Source organism: Sinohyriopsis cumingii, chromosome 7, assembly GCF_028554795.1.
Source record: "Sinohyriopsis cumingii isolate HCF-2022 chromosome 7, ASM2855479v2, whole genome shotgun sequence".
NCBI lineage: Eukaryota > Metazoa > Mollusca > Bivalvia > Unionida > Unionidae > Sinohyriopsis > Sinohyriopsis cumingii.
Window position 1 is genome coordinate 75,032,833 of NC_142967.1, and position 17,903 is coordinate 75,050,735.

General features: G+C 32.0%; 2 protein-coding genes across 2 annotated transcripts in view; one reads left to right on the top strand and one right to left on the bottom strand.

Moving 5' to 3' along the window:
- Positions 1-2,563, bottom strand: part of LOC149795528 (protein BCCIP homolog) — a 35,444-nt gene extending 32,881 nt beyond the window's left edge. Inside the window, exon 1 of the mRNA XM_089965335.1 lies at positions 2,409-2,563. Within this exon, the coding sequence (XP_089821461.1) occupies positions 2,409-2,543 (135 nt within the window). The 5' untranslated portion in view covers positions 2,544-2,563. The remainder of the gene's footprint in view (positions 1-2,408) is intronic.
- Positions 2,564-2,762: 199 nt separating this feature from the next.
- LOC149795529 (NHL repeat-containing protein 2-like) overlaps positions 2,763-17,903 on the top strand; it is a 50,581-nt gene continuing 35,440 nt past the window's right edge. The window contains exons 1-5 of the mRNA XM_089965336.1: positions 2,763-2,869; positions 3,975-4,151; positions 7,759-8,354; positions 12,508-12,642; positions 14,678-14,810. Coding sequence (XP_089821462.1) covers positions 4,001-4,151; positions 7,759-8,354; positions 12,508-12,642; positions 14,678-14,810 — 1,015 coding nt within the window. The 5' untranslated portion in view covers positions 2,763-2,869; positions 3,975-4,000. The remainder of the gene's footprint in view (positions 2,870-3,974; positions 4,152-7,758; positions 8,355-12,507; positions 12,643-14,677; positions 14,811-17,903) is intronic.

Consider the following 17,903-nt stretch of genomic DNA (forward strand, 5'->3'; position numbering starts at 1 on the left):
GCAACTATTTTCCCCTCATTGTATATCTGACCATATTCCCTTACTGTCAACTTGTAAAGCATTTAGTATTGTTTACCATAAAACATGTACATGTATTCCGAATTAGTTTTTTGAGGACACATTTGCTGCATGGTATTATTTTCATTCCTTCTTTTAATTTAACGATGGTAATTAACATTGGTATATATGGTATAAAAATGCCAGGTGTTCAATCATGTAAATTTCTTTTGTGGGAATGGTACTATAGCATATGGAGTTACAATATTCGTAGTGATCATTCTTGGGATCGAGATTAACTGTGGATGATTTTATTGTTGTGATTTTTTAAAAATTATTTTTGTATTGTTGTAGAGGTAAAAACAAATGATTTATGTGAATAATGTTTAAACTTAAAGCATTAATTCTTTCTAGTAAAGTAATTATTTTGTCATGACAATAATTCACAGGTAATACAACAGAACATGCATGACTTTTCTTTTTTTAGAAGAAATAAAAATTGAAGACATAATGTAATAATCAGCTCTGCAAAAATCAGAAGATATTATGAAATCAGAAGGTAGGTATGGAGTGATACCAAAAATCTGGAGTTTTTTTCTCTTCCCAGCGTGATAGTTGACAGGTATGGTATAAGGTCGCTTACATCAAAAAGCAAACTACAACTCAACTTTTAAGGTATTAGCATAACTTTTGAAGCATTATTTCTGAAACTTCATTAATGTATTTTGGAGATATCATTAAAGTTTGGCGCAATGGTGCCCATGATTTGACTCCAAGGGATGTACTTAATTCAGTGCGTAATCAAACCTACAATGTACATGTGGTGGCGCCATTATATAAAAATGTTCAGTAGCCTAATTGCAAGCACTGAATCAAACCGTATTGTTGTTCATTATGTTGTCATACTGGGATTACATTTTAATGAATTGGTTATTTACAATTTCAAAGCAAAGTAAAAATCTAATTACCAGAGCACTGATATAAAATGTCCAATGCAATAATTCATAAACAAACAATAATCAAGTCAAAAGAAAGTGTTAGTGTTACAGCAACATGCGACTGCTACATTCTTGTCATCATTCAATCAAATTATACACAACTCTAAATTAGGCAGAAACTATGAAAAAAAAACAGAAAATTAAATTATTTTTCAAACAATTTTATGCCATTTCTTTTTAATAATAATGCATGCCAACCTTGAGATAAGTATACATGCAATTTTTTTAAATATAAGTTTGCCTAAATAAATGCATTTAGAACTTACCTCGTGCATCTTGATATGTCTTGGATTTGTGGGTCCACTTATCCGCAGGTCAAACACTTTTTAGTGTTTAAACCTGTTCAGCTTGGGGTCGGCTTATACATGAACGGGCTTATACACGAGTATATATGTTATACTTTGATGTATTTTTTTAAAATAAATCTCAAATTCTCACACAAGCAAATAGTCGTGTTTCCAAGTTCTGCTGACCTACATTTCAGTTGGTTAGAATGTGATGGAAGCTGGGAATGCCAAAATTGGTTAAAAGGATGATAAATATCTTGAATAAAACAAAAGTATCAAAACACTTTCTTCAATATCAGTTTATTTCTTTTTTGTTTCTTTAAAGAAACGTTCTTGAACATAATCTGATTTTGGCATTCCCAGCTTCCACTGCATTCCAACAAACATACCAGATCATGAAAATGCGTCCATTTGCTACAGTCTGATTTTGATTCCGGATTAAGACAGCAAATTAAATATAATCAATTAAATTTACATTTGTGGGTGAGTGTTGATATGGGCTGCAAAGCACGCGAGATATTCCTGAAAATGTTACCTCTCGTTCTCCTGTCGGTCAACTTGAGAGCATGCTACCTAAGGCTGTTAATAATGCAAGAAGACATAGCAACATAACAAAACTATGTGATATGTATTACATTATAGGACTACAGTATAACCTATTAAGTACTAAGTGTGTTCCATCGTTTTTCTTTTAATATTTCAAAGAGTCCGAATCTGCTTGTAATTTGGGCCGAAACAGCCATTCATTTCAAAAGGCCGCATACGCAGTCTTAGAATGTAAGACCTCGACATAGTCCTACAGGTAAGACCTTGACGCTGATATTTATGTTTTGGGCGTCAGGCACTTAAACAAAACCAACATGTGCTATGTCTCACATTGTAGGACTAGACCTCGACGCTGATAAGACGCCCAAAACAAGTATCAGCGTCGAGGTTTTACATTGTAGCACTACGTATGCAGCCTGTTTAGTCCAACATGTAGGACCTCGACGCTGATATTTATGTTTTGGCACTAAAACATAAATAACATGTGATACGTCTTACACTGTAGGACTAGCGGCCTGTTGTGCAATGGACCACGGGAGGTGAAAAAATTGATCTTTCATTAATCGTTAAAATAAATCACCTCATTCATAATGGCATTATCTTCTTCACCATCTGAGTCCATATAGTTGTCCTCGCTGTCATCAATGTCTTCTTCATTTATCTCTTTTTCATCTTCCATATCTTCTTCCATACGCTTCTTCTTGGAGGCAGCCATCTTTGTTTTGAGAGCAGATGCAAAAGCATAAAGATTTTAACGAAGTCAGGTTTTATGAATGCAGATTATAAGAGGAAAATGTACAAAAAACTCTCAATTTTATATAATATATATATTGCTATTATTTTAGCTAAGTATGATCGACACGATAATAAATTTCAATAATACTTATTGAAATGCATTATTAATTTCGTTAATGTTATATGATAGATTTTAAAACTGCTTGAAGAAGACATTTTCGAACGACTCGTATGACATAATAAATATATAAACATTGATAAAGTCCTGCTGAATTTAAAAAAAAAAAAAAACATACAATCAAAAAGGTAAAATTGTAATTAATGAATAAAAAAACTAAAAAGGAGCAAAAGTGTAACCACTGTTTCTAATCTAATTTTTATATATACAGATTTTATGTTCTGCGCTTACATCATGTACGTTATAACAAACGATGATACTGACTCGGAATATCATTCATTTGCCACATCCATGGAAGACGCTTTAGATTTGCCATATATTAATCGCCATTTTCCAGAATTCAGTTACTATACCAGGTGATACAAAAAAGGAATCAAATGTCAGACCAATATTTACAAGAGGTGACAATATGTGAAATATGACCCTGTTATACATTGACCATTCTCACTAACGTAACACCAGGAAACTAATGGAAGACAAAATAGATTCATGAATCAAATAGAATAAAACAATTTGCAGGACAATATGGTTTCAGGTTCCATGAAATCCATCTGGTTGACTTAATACAAAAACTTTTCAAAAACAAAAACTCAAACCGACATTATCTTTTATTTCCAATGTTGTTTGTCTCTTATTTGCTCAGCTTCATTTTGGATTTTGGAGAAATGTCAAATATTTATGTGTGCCAGAACTTTATAAACCAGTACTTGGCTTTTAGCGATGCTTACAATTTACCAGTATTAGAATCTTTATATGGCAATGATATTCATTATTATTATTATTATTATTATTACCACTCTGGTGGTCTAGTGGTTAGAGCATCTGCCTCAGATGTGGGAGGTCATGGGTTCGATCCCCAGCCGAGTCATACCAAAGACTTACAAAAACAGTACTAACAGCTGCCTCACTTGGCACTCAGCATTAAGAAGTTAGTGTTAGGACTGGTTGGCTTGGTGTCAGGATAATGTGGCTGGGTGGGACATCATGCTACATGTCTGCTGCATGATGCCCCAGTGCTAGACATCACTATAAACTGCCACACTGCAGACACTGTAGCGATATGATTGAAAAATTGTTAAAGTTACATTAAAAATCCAAATCACATGCACACATTATTATTATTATATTATTATTATTATTATTATTATTATTATTATTATCATTATTATTATTATTATTACAGCAGGAGATTATTAAAGCATTTAAGCTAAAACAAGTGTTTCTCATTTTCAGGAAAATCCTCACTATTTCACAGAGTCATGGCAAGCATTAATGATGTCCTTGAGGCTTGTGCAGTCTTGGATGAGAGACTGGCAGAGTGTAATAAAGAGGAAATGACAAGAATGGTTCAACAGCATCTAGCAAATATGGATAACAAGTTAAAGTTCAAGGTCCCAGATTTTAGCAAAGGTAGATACCCTCACAGTCTGCAATCAAAATCATAAAATCTTGAATATGGTGAAGTAGATAACATATATAATTTAATATATCATTTAATCTCTACATATTGTCCTGTCCCTCTAACTTTTGTACTGTGGTTCTCAACTATAAAGACATTCGGTATACTGTTTCCCAGTGGGTATGGTCATGGATTCCATTGACTTGGTTGAATTTTGTTCTGTCATTTCCATTTTAATTTTGTTTACTTCAGAATAAAAGTTCATTGTACAGTACATCCTAGCTAATTAGAAACAAATGTTATTTCACTTTGATGAATACCCTGTTTGCTTGTATGTACTATTGTGATAGCTTTATCAAAATATCCCTCAATTTAAGGCCCCCCCCATTCATGACATAGTTCACTTTTATGTTTTCCATCAACAGTCTTATAAAGAGTGAGCCCTGAAGTTGATGCTTGTAGAGGAAGTTTAAACTACCCATTGATGTTTTAGGGGTGCTTATGATCATTTAGCATGTTGTGTGATTTTCTTTGCAAGTGCAACAACTTTTTCATTCCCAATAGTGGGTCAGTGGTTCTTCCCGGGGTTTTCCCAGGTTCTTCCTCCACCATTAATACTGGCCGCCATACATAGCCTATCGTGTGCTGAAAAATGGTGTTAAACCCAACAACAACAACAACATCATTCCCAATAAATAAGATTTTACTTTATCAGTGAGTACATGTACACTTCCTGTAGTCAGGTGGCATTAAGTTTTGATCTTTGCTCATGCTAGTTATTGCTTTGAGTTGCTATTATAGTTCTGTCAGTGCCTACAAAAGGTGTTATTGGCTGAGAAACTTACATGAGTAACTACCACACATTTCCTGGAATTATGCAGCAACATATATTCACAATTCCATTTGGGTAGCCTCATTGGTAGTCTGACTAATTTGTTTCAGTCTGATGAATTTTGCCCTCATATGTTTTGTCTACAGCTGTATCAGATTTAATTAACATGTGGTTCATGGGACAATGGGTATCCTGGCTAAAACTAGAGAGAATTGTTCACTCATTGCTATTAGCATAACCCCTGGTGACGAGTTAACATGGCAGGAGGTAGTAGCTTACTGCCGAGCTCTGCAGTGTCATGGTCATGCATGATACATGAAAGTGGGTGGTATTATAAAAAGTTAGACAGATGTAGCTCTACAATGATACAAAATAATCTGGAATTTCTAGTTACACTATAAAATACAGAAGGAAAAACCACATTTTTTGGACCCGATTTTTTTCTACCTAAAATTTGCCCATGGTCAGAATCCGATTTTATGTCTGGATTTTAGACTTTTTGGTCTCAGATCTAAGGCAGACTGGCATGAACTGCAAACAGACAGAAGAACCTTAAAAAATGTTTGCAAAAAGTAGGATAAAATGGGCATTTGGAATAAAGAGTGGTCTCGATACAAAAATAATGGCTCTGTTTAGCAAAAAAAAGAACTCCAACTTTTACCCTTCTGCTCATGTGCGTGCCAAACAGCCAATGAAAAACAATGTTTCTAACACAACTAGGCAGTATGTTATTGGATGATGACCTGGAAGTTGGTGTTTTTGGCCTATTTGACTCATGCATGACCACATATCTGACCCATGCATGAACACATATTTGACCCATGCACACCTTTAGAAGGGTGGACCTCGACACAGTGGTATGTGAGAAAGCATGCCAGTAGCTTCTCGTGGGTTGGTGGTTCTTTCCAGGGTTTTCCTGGGTTCTTCCTCCACCATTAATACTGGCCACCATGCATAGCCTATCGTGTGCTGAAAAATGGCGTTAAACCCCACAACAACAACAACAACAAAAGATCGATCACAGTGCATACCTTAGAGTTGTTTGCTGACAGTGAAAGACATTCTTTTTATGTGTGTCAATTACGTGTGAGACAATGTTTTCATGTTAATTCATTTAAGACGTTTTAAGATAATGTAATGCAAGAGAAATATGCTTGTGGTTATATAGGAATAAATTAACCTATATTTTAATGATTTGTATTTTATGAGTTCCTTATTTCTATACCATTGAAAGAATTTGTACATTTTTACCTTTTATCTTGTAAAAATGCAAGTTTACAATTTTTTAAAGAATTTATCTTCATATGTTTATTGCTGCATTTTTTTTTAATTCTACATTGTTAGAACTCCACTTTTAATTGGCACTGTATAAATAATCATCTAATGTATTATTAAATCCTAAGAATGCACACTGTGTTTTTCTGTTGCAATTTAAGGGATGGTTTTGAGATTAAAATATGTATTTAAGGTAGCTCTAAATAGACAGCAGGATGAGGTTTATTTAAGGGTTCCTCTATGAAGATGGCAGGATAAGGTTTATTTAAGGGTTCCTCTATGAAGACAGCAGGATGAGGTTTATTTAAGATTCCTCTATGAAGACAGCAGGATGAGGTTTATTTAAGGGTTCCTCTATGAAGACAGCAGGATGAGGTTTATTTAAGATTCCTTTATGAAGATAGCAGGATGAGGTTTATTTAAGGGTTCCTCTATGAAGACAGCAGGATAAGGTTTGTTTAAAATTCCTCTATGAAGACAGCAGGATAAAGTTTAAGATTCCTCAATAAAGACAGCATGTCGATAAGGTTTGTTTAAGGTTCCTCTATGAAGACAGCAGGATGAGGTTTATTTAAGGGTTCCTCTATGAAGACAGCAGGATGAGGTTTATTTAAGATTCCTCTATGAAGACATCAGGATGAGGTTTATTTAAGGGTTCCTCTATGAAGACAGCAGGATAAGGTTTGTTTTTAGATTCCTCTGTGAAGACAGCAAGATAAAGTTTGTTTAAGATTCCTCTATAAAGACAGCATGTCGATAAGGTTTGTTTAAGGTTCCTCTATGAAGACTGCAGGATAAGGTTTGTTTAAGGTTCCTCTATGAAGACGGCAGAATAAAGTTTGTTTAAGATTCCACTATGTAGACAGCAGGAAGTAGGATGCTTTGACCTAAATCTGATGCATCAGTGACTTGATTGAGCTCTGTATTTAGATTATTTCTTATGTAATAGTATTTGTTGGATTCTGTACTTTTATGTGGACTTCATATGGTATGTATATCTCCATCATTTTGAAAAAGGTCACCATATTTCATGCTTCATTGTTTTCATTCAGAGTTAAGTATTTGGGATCAGTGTCTTATGCACTATTGATTCAATCTACAGGTAAATGTATATGTTTCTGTTGATCAGGATATATAATATATAGAGAATGTTATATTTATGTTATCCTACTAAATAGAGAATGTTAAATTTATGTTATCCCACTTACCTACTTTTGGTATTTGCTCAAATTCCTGTAGAAACTGCTATATTATTATTTCCCCAAAAGACAAGCTTCGCTGTCAGCAAAAGTTTGTGAAACTAAACCTTTATTATCAATAAATAAGTTAAAAAAGTAATTGGCTAGTGAAGAAGGATTTCCTTAGACATTTGGAACAATTTTGATGTTAGGTCTAAATAGTTATATTGGTATACAGGCCAGTTATACTGTCTTCTGATAACTCATGTTAATTGACTGACTGATTGATTGATTGATTGATTGATTTAATGAGATATATCATTTTCTTTCTAGATCTGGAGTGGTTGAATGTATCCCAAAGTTTCTCCTGGGATGAGTACCTGAGAGGGAAAATAGTAGTATTGGATTTCTTTACCTACTGCTGTATCAACTGCCTTCATGTCCTCCCTGATCTTGAAGCTCTGGAGTCAGTTTACTCAGTTCAGGATGGGGTTGTTGTAGTCGGTGTACATTCTGCCAAATTCCAAAATGAAAAGTTGTCAGAAAATATCCTTAGTGCTTTGATAAGATACAACATACGGCACCCAGTTGTGAATGATCATGATGTGATGATGTGGACAGAGTTACAGATTGCATGCTGGCCAACGTTTGTGATAGTTGGACCATCTCAGCAGTTTTTGTATATTCTTGTTGGAGAAGGCCATAGAGAGAGGTTATTTGACTTTCTCAGAATAACACTAGAATATTACAAAGAGAAAGGAGATATCAGTGACCATTCACTGCCAGTGAAGCCTGAAATAGAGAATCTTTCACCCTCTCCCCTGCATTTTCCAGGCAAAATCTGCACAAGTTCAGATGGCAAGATAATTGCAGTAGCTGACACAGGGCATAATAGAATATTGCAGTTGGATAAAAATGGTATTGTTATGGTAGGTATATAAATCCAAATATCAATGTGCACCAAGTATTTTAGAGTATCAGTGTGAAAAGAGTATTTTAAAGTATCAGTGTGCACAGAGTATTTTAAAGTATCAGTGTGCACAGAGTATTTTATAGTATATATGTACACCAACTATTTTAGAATGTCAGTGTGCACAGAGTATTTTAGGGTATCAATGTGCACCAAATATTTTAGAGTATCAATGTGCACAGAGTATTTTATAGTATTAATGTACACCAACTGTTTTAGAGTATCATTGTGCACAGAGTATTTTAGAGTATCAATGTGCACAGAGTATTTTAGAGTATCAATGTGCAGAGAGTATTTTATAGTATTAATGTACACCAACTGTTTTAGAGTATCATTGTGCACAGAGTATTTTAGAATATCAGTGTGCACTGAGTATTTTATAGTATTAATGTACACCAACTATTTTAGAGTATCATTGTGCACAGAGTATTTTAGAGTATCAATGTGCACCAAATATTTTAAAGTATCAATGTGCACAGAGTATTTTATAGTATTAATGTACACCAACTGTTTTAGAGTATCATTGTGCACAGAGTATTTTAGAGTATCAATGTGCACAGTGTATTTTAGAGTATCAGTGTGCAGAGAGTATTTTATAGTATTAATGTACACCAACTGTTTTAGAGTATCATTGTGCACAGAGTATTTTAGAATGTCAGTGTGCACTGAGTATTTTATAGTATTAATGTACACCAACTATTTTAGAGTATCATTGTGCACAGATTATTTTAGAGTATCATTGTGCACTGAGTATTTTATAGTATTAATGTACACCAACTATTTTAGAGTTTCAATCTGCACAGACTATTTCAGTGTATCAATGTACATAGACTATAGTATCAATGTGCACCAAGTATTTTAAAGTATCAATGTACACCAAGTATTTTAAAGTATCAATGTGCACCAAATATTTTAAAGTATCAATGTACACCAAGTATTTTAAAGTATCATTGTGCACCAAATATTTTAAAGTATCAATGTGCGCCAAATATTTTAAAGTATCAGTGTGCACCAAGTATTTTAAAGTATTAATGAGCACCAAATATTTTAAAGTATCACTGTACACCAAGTGTTTTAAAGTATCATTGTGCACCAAATATTTTAAAGTACTAATGTACACCAAATATTTTAAAGTATCATTGTGCACCAAATATTTTAAAGTATCAGTGTGCACCAAATATTTTAAAGTATCAATGTACACCAAGTATTTTAAAGTATCATTGTGCACGATATATTTTAAAGTATCAATGTACACCAAGTATTTTAAAGTATCATTGTGCACAAAATATTTTAAAGTATTAATGTACACCAAGTATTTTAAAGTATCATTGTGCACCAAATATTTTAAAGTATTAATGTGCACCAAGTATTTTGAAGTATCAACATGCACCAAGTATTTTAAAGTATTAATGTGCACCAAGTATTTTAAAGTATTAATGTGCACCAAATATTTTAAAGTATTAATGTACACCAAGTATTTTAAAGTATCATTGTGCACCAAATATTTTAAAGTATTAATGTGCACCAAATATTTTAAAGTATCAACGTGCACCAAGTATTTTAAAGTATTAATGTGCACCAAGTATTTTAAAGTATTAATGTGCACCAAATATTTTAAAGTATTAATGTGCACCAAGTATTTTAAAGTATTAATGTGCACCAGATATTTTAAAGTATCAACGTGCACCAAATATTTTAAAGTATCAACATGCACCAAATATTTTAAAGTATCAATGTGCATCAAATATTTTAAAGTATCAGTGTACACCAAATATTTTAAAGTATCAATGTGCATCAAGTATTTTAAAGTATCAATGTACACCAAGTATTTTAAAGTATCAATGTACACCAGGTATTTTAAAGTATCAGTGTGCACCAAATATTTAAAGTATCAATGTGCACCAAATATTTTAAAGTATCAATGTACACCAAGTATTTTAAAGTATCAATGTACACCATTTATTTTAAAGTATCATTGTGCACCAAATATTTTAAACTATCAATGTGCACCAAATATTTTAAAGTATCATTGTGCACCAAATGTTTAAAGTATTAATGTACACCAAGTGTTTTAAAGTATCAATGCACACCAATTATTTTAAAGTATCATTGTGCACCAAATATTTTAAACTATCAATGTGCACCAAATATTTTAAAGTATCATTGTGCACCAAATGTTTAAAGTATTAATGTACACCAAATATTTTAAAGTATTAATGTGCACCAAGTATTTTAAAGTATTAATGTGCACCAGATATTTTAAAGTATCAATGTACACCAAATATTTTAAAGTATCAATGTGCATCAAATATTTTAAAGTATCAGTGTACACCAAATATTTTAAAGTATCAATGTGCATCAAATATTTTAAAGTATCAGTGTACACCAAATATTTTAAAGTATCAATGTGCATCAAGTATTTTAAAGTATCAATGTACACCAAGTATTTTAAAGTATCAATGTACACCAGGTATTTTAAAGTATCAATGTGCACCAAATATTTAAAGTATCAATGTGCACCAAATATTTTAAAGTATCAATGTACACCAAGTATTTTAAAGTATCAATGTACACCATTTATTTTAAAGTATCATTGTGCACCAAATATTTTAAACTATCAATGTGCACCAAATATTTTAAAGTATCATTGTGCACCAAATGTTTAAAGTATTAATGTACACCAAGTATTTTAAAGTATCAATGTACACCAAGTATTTTAAAGCATCATTGTGCACCAAATATTTAAAGTATTAATTACACCAGGTATTTTAAAGTATCAATGTGCACCAAATATTTTAAAGTATCAATGAGCACCAAGTATTTTAAAGTATCAATGTACACCAATTATTTTAAAGTATCATTGTGCACCATATATTTTAAAGTATTAATGTGCACCAAATATTTTAAAGTATCAATGTACACCAAGTATTTTAAAGTATCAATGTACACCAATTATTTTAAAGTATCATTGTGCACCAAATATTTTAAAGTATCAATGTGCACCAAATATTTTAAAGTATCAATGTGTACCAAGTATTTTAAAGTATCAATGTGCACCAAATATTTAAAGTATCAATGTACACCAAGTATTTTAAAGTATCAACATGCACCAGATATTTTAAAGTATCAACGTGCACCAAATATTTTAAAGTATCAACATGCACCAAATATTTTAAAGTATCAATGTGCACCAAATATTTTAAAGTATCAATGTGCACCAAATATTTTAAAGTATCAACGTGAACCAAATATTTTAAAGTATCAGTGTGCACCAAATATTTTAAAGTATCAATGTGCACCATATATTTTAAAGTATCAATGTGCACCAAATATTGTAAAGTATCAATGTACACCAAGTATTTTAAAGTATCAATGTGCACCAAGTATTTTAAAGTATCAATGTACACCAAGTATTTTAAAGTATCAATGTACACCAAGTATTTTAAAGTATTAATGTGCACCAAGTATTTTAAAGTATCAATGTACTCCAAGTATTTTAAAGTATCAATGTACACCAAGTATTTTAAAGTATCATTGTGCACCATATATTTTAAAGTATCAATGTGCACCAAATATTTTAAAGTATCAGTGTGCACCAAATATTTTAAAGTATCAGTGTACACCAAGTATTTTAAAGTATCATTGTGCACCATATATTTTAAAGTATCAATGTGCACCAAATATTTTAAAGTATCAGTGTGCACCAGATATTTTAAAGTATCAATGTACACCAAGTATTTTAAAGTATCATTGTGCACCATATATTTTAAAGTATCAGTGCACACCAAATATTTTAAAGTATCAATGTGCACCAAATATTTTAAAGTATCAGTGTGCACCAAATATTTTAAAGTATCATTGTGCACCAAATATTTTAAAGTATTAATGTGCACCAGATACTTAGAGTATCAATAAAATGAGTGGTCTTACTGGACATTTTTTGTATGCATCTGTTTGAGATTATTTTATAAGCTGAAGACTGTAAATTGCTAAATTGGACATTCATCTGTCAGTTTGTTACTTGTCTCATTTCACACCCAGCATTGTTAATGAAGTTCTGAGTTGTACTATTCCATTGATTTTTCTTGAATGCTATTTAATTTTTCATCCAGGACTGCATAGGAGGCCCAGACAGGGGTTTCATAGATGGAGGGTACACAGAATGTAGATTTAATTCTCCTCAGGGATTGGTTTTTGATGGAGAGGTTTTGTATGTTGCAGACACAGAGAATCATGCCATTAGAAAGGTAGCTAACAGCACCATGGCAGGCTTGTACAGTTCAAGAATAGATTGCAGGTTCAACATGAAAATTGCTAGTGTTTCATCTGATACGTTTTAGTATGTGACAGATCAGTTACCTGTATCCATATAATTACCACTAATGTATCCAATACAATTTCGATATATGGCACATCATTTATTAAGATGCTTGTAATGCCAGTCTCTTGTCTAATAAAATTTTGATACATGATGGATCAGTTACTCTGATACTTGTAATTGACAGTATTTTCCAATAAAATTGTGATATGTGGCACATCAGTTACTCAGATACTTGTAATTGACAGTATTTTCCAATAAAATTGTGATATGTGACACATCATTTACTTCCATACTTGTAAATGACAGTATTTTATCCAATAAAATTGTGATATGTGAGACACAAGTTACTCAGATACTTGTAACAGTAAAATATTGATAATTTGACACATAAGTTACTGAGGTACTTGTAATTGCCGGTATCTTTTATATGTAACACATCAGGTACTTGGATACTTGTAACTACCAATATTTTGTCCAGCAAAATTTTGATATATAACACATCATTTCTCAAATACTGTAACTACCAGTATTTTATACAATAAATTTTTTGTATGTTACTTGGATACTTATCATTGCCAGTGTTATGTGCAGTAAAATTTTGACATGTGACACATTAGTTACTCCTATACTTATAATTGTCAGTATTTTATCCAGTAAAATTTGAAATTTGCCACCTCATTTACTCACATTCTTGTCATTTATCATGTAAATTACTCATTCCTTGCAGGAAACATTTGCATTTCTGCCACTGCAAAATATAGAAACAACCAGAAAACTCAGATATTGGGCATACATTACTTTGAGTTTTTAAAGTGTCACTGTTCTTTCCCAGGTATTATAAAATTAAAGGATTACTTCAGAAAACTAGTACTCAGGTTCATTAACATATAACACTTTGTTTACGTAATAAAGAAAGAGGAAATCCTAAAAGACTTTGATTGCATTATTGATCACCAAATGTTTTACAATTTTCAGATGGCAATTCATTTTAATAAAACAACATATTTGACTATTGAAAATGCACTTATGCTGTGGTCTGTTAATTTGTGCCTTAAAGTTGTTGGTGCTTTCTAGTTCCATACATTTTTGAAATTGTGTAATTGATTTCAAGAACTGTGTTTCATAAGAAGAGATCATGTTGAATACATGACTTAGCAATAAATGAACCTTTTATTTGTTGAAGAAGAGAAATTTTAATAGAAAGAGGGGATTATGAAAGACTCTACTAGTTAATATTGGGTGAAGGCTAAAGTTAAATAAGAACCAGATGCAAAATAAAAAATTACATTTTGAAGCTCATTTCTAGTTTGCAAAATAATGTTACATGTCAGTATTTTTCAGAACAAATCTTGGCAATTACTAGTGAAATTGTAGTGCAAACCTGTCTGTTTGTTTTAAATAAAAAAAAAAACCTTTTCAAAGCCATCTACCATAAAATCCAACTTTACAAAGTGTTATATTTTCCTATCTTGTTTAGCATTTGTAACACATTACTGTACTATTCCTATTTTCAGAGGTGTTAGGTTAGTTTTGATAATCTGATATAATAATGTAAACAGACTTTATTTTTGCTTTTTATCAAAATATACTTAGAATTGATTTGTATATGTAGCCATAACTATTCAGTTTTGCAGAAAAAAAAAGAAATATTAGTCAGTACTTAAATTTCATTATTAGATCCGATGGTTTCTGATTAGAGAAGGGATCATAATTTAAGTGGGTCTTTAAATTCATGGTTTATTGGAACCACAAGACCAATGAAGATGTGTACCCCTTGAAAAATAGTGCATTCGCAGTGATTGTATTCATGAAGCAAGGAAGAGTTTTAAAACAAGTTAGTGCATGCTTGTGAAACTGCAGCTATTAGCAGGACTTTACTGTGGATATCAGCTGAATGTTTTAATTTTAATGTCTGTTTCCCTAAATGGTGTCCATGTAAATACCATGATCTTTCTCTACAGGTGGATCTGAGGATCAGGCAGGTGAGCACAATTTTAGGGACAGGAAGACAAGGTCAGGACAAGGAGGGAGGTAAAACTGGGACTTTGCAAGAAATATCCTCCCCCTGGGACCTGGCTCTGGGTGGAGCACCAGGTATAATTTGGATCAAACAACCTAAGTTTAGAGTTGAATTCTGGTAGGGTCCAAACTTGGATTGTCTCCACTGTATTAACAGATAGATATAAGCATCACATTGTGGTGGCATTTTCATTATCATCATTGTCATCATCTGTATTAGGGTTAGGTGCTGAAGTTTTTCTTTAAAGTTATATATTTATATGCTACAGAAGTAGATGTCATAAAATAAGTGCTAATTGCTGTCACAATGCCCAGATTCTAAAAACATGAACTGTTATTGGTGTTCATCTTACCTAAAAATCATTAAAATACACAAACAGAATCATAAAAACATCATCTGAATGAAACATCACCTTGCAAATTATCTGTTGCCATGTCTCTGACATAACTTTGGCATCATGACTGTTAGGTGCCAAAGTTAGAACAGGTTAATACCAAAATGTTCAGCCCCCGACCACATTCCTTGAGTGGAAATGATTACATGTGTTCTAGTTCATGGTACAAGTCATAAAAAGAAATCACCCAATAGATTTGTCTAACCTTTATCCTAATTATGTACATCAATTTGGTATTGTTACATTATATTTTACTGGAAAACCTAATATATTGTTATGGAATATTTTAATATTTTGTGCAAAAGCATCAGATTGAATGATATGTAACTGTTCAATAAAACTGCATAATTGACAACAAAAAGTTTTTTTCTTGCTTTGCAATGGATCATTTCTTGTTCAAGTAGTATATTTCTCACAGATCAACTAAATGACACGAAAACAGGAAAGGTTCATATTACTTGGATTTGTTATTAGATGGTAAAACAATTTTATTATTCCAGTTGACTTTTGAAGTTATCTTAAAGCTGTTACTAATACGATTTCATTCTTTCCTCACAGTTTTTATGTTGGAAAAGTGTTCTTTCCTTGGATAAATTTAGATTCTAGGTTCATATGGTCAGACCACTGACGAAATATAGTAATAGCAAATGGTGTCCTTTGAGAATGTTACATTCATTCTTTATTTAATCAAAAGCTTTTTACTTCAAATTATGCGGAATTATGTCTATAAAAACAATTAGGGATTCCATGAAAACTGATATAACAGCTTCATGTTTCTAGGCTTTTCATATCAATACATTGTCAGTTATTAAATCAATGACTCTGCATTATTTATTTTTTTTACTAAAAGTCCATTTATGTGGGGGAAAAAGAAAACTTTCAGCATGAAAAAGAGAGAATTGTTTGGTTTCCAGAGAACATAGAGTTTGGAAAATTGCTATTTAGACTTTGGAATTGTTTTGAAGGTCTATAAAGAAGTTCATCTTCAATAAAACTCCATATTTTTTGGCAAACATGTAGCCGTGTTTAAGCTAAAGCACATTGGATTAAGATAAAGAACTAGAAACTACACTACATGCAGATGGTGGTTAAGTTCATATATGTTTTTGCTACTTGAAAATGCAACACAGTACAGTGTATAAGCACACAAAAGAAGCAAATAAATGTACCAATGACTAAAGCATGCAAAATTATTGATGCACAAATCTTGAACAATTATAACAATGATAAAACATCACAGATTAAAATAATGCATGCACTTTTTGAAATTTTTATTTTTATTAATTAACATCATTTTCATAATTCATACTTTGATACAACTTGAACATAATAAATGCAGAAGAAAACAAAATAGCTTTAAAAGTGATTGTGGCATTATGGGATATTAATGGTGGTAATGATTTTATAGTAACTTTGACCTCAAACAAAATTTGTACTAGTAAAATACAGTTATCAGCCTGTATTTCACATAAAAGTGGAGCCTGAAGCCTGTACATTGTAGGCCATGAATATATTTTTTTAATTCTGTAAACTTCATTGTTTCAAAATGTTGATCATTTTTATGGAGAGTCGTCTAATGTACTTCACAGTCATTTGTCAAAAAGCAAAAAGGGCATCCCCTTGCAGCTGCAATGTATCAAGGGCTACAGTTTTAATTTACTGTGTTTTGTTCTTTCCATCCTCTGTAATTACAAAATCTTGACAATGTTTGGATATTTTCAAAGATTGTGTTGAAATTATAGGATAAAGGTCTCATATACATCTTACCTTGCATAATTTGCTGATTTGTTTTGTAAATAACACAAAAGAAATATCTTATTAGATGTACAAAATAAACAGCCCATTATCAGGTAAAATGGACAACTTTCTAATCTTTGAAAAGTCTGTCTCAGATATAAAGCACAAATTTTATGACATCAAATTTTGTACCATATATACCTTGTGTCATAGTATGTTTCAAAAAGGCAAGACATGTTGTTGCAAGCAACATTTGCTCAAAAGAAAGACATGTTCCTGTGAACACATATTCAAAGACAAAACGTTTTTTTCAATGAATACTTTTTCAAAGGCAGAACATTTTTCAGGTAACACTTGTTCATGGGAAAGACATATTCTAAGGAATGCTTGTTCAGTGACATGTCATTTTGTTCCAAGGAATGTTTGTTCAAAGGCAAGACAAGTTGTTCCAAGCAGCATTGGTTCAAGGGCAAGACATGATGTTCCAAGGAATATTTGTTCAAAGGCACGACATGTTCAGACATACTTTTCTAAGGAACACTTATTCAAGGCAAGACATGTTGTTCCAAGGAAAACTTTCACAGGCAAGACATGTTGTTCCAAGGAACACATGTCAGTAGACAAGATACTGTACCAAGCAGCCTCTTGTTCAAATCTTTAAGGTAGTCCAAAGGACCTTTCCTCAGATGTATTAGAATTTAATCTTAATTGTTAATTATGCAGCACTTATTATACCTACCCATTCTTGAAATAAATTTACAACTTGATTTCATATATGTAGGTTATTTTGATATAATAAGATTGCAAACATTTGACAAGAGATATTGCTGCCTATGTTCGAAACTTCTGATGATGCCAATAGTAATTGATTTGGCTTCAATGTGAATGTTCATCCATTTGTTTGTATTCACCAAGAATAAGGTTTGTGTTAAAGCTTTTTTTGATTGAGCTCACTGTTAAAGTATTTTGCTTTCTTGCTAAATAAAAAGGCATTCTTGACAAAAAGAACCTCTGTTGCTTGACATTATATCCAGTT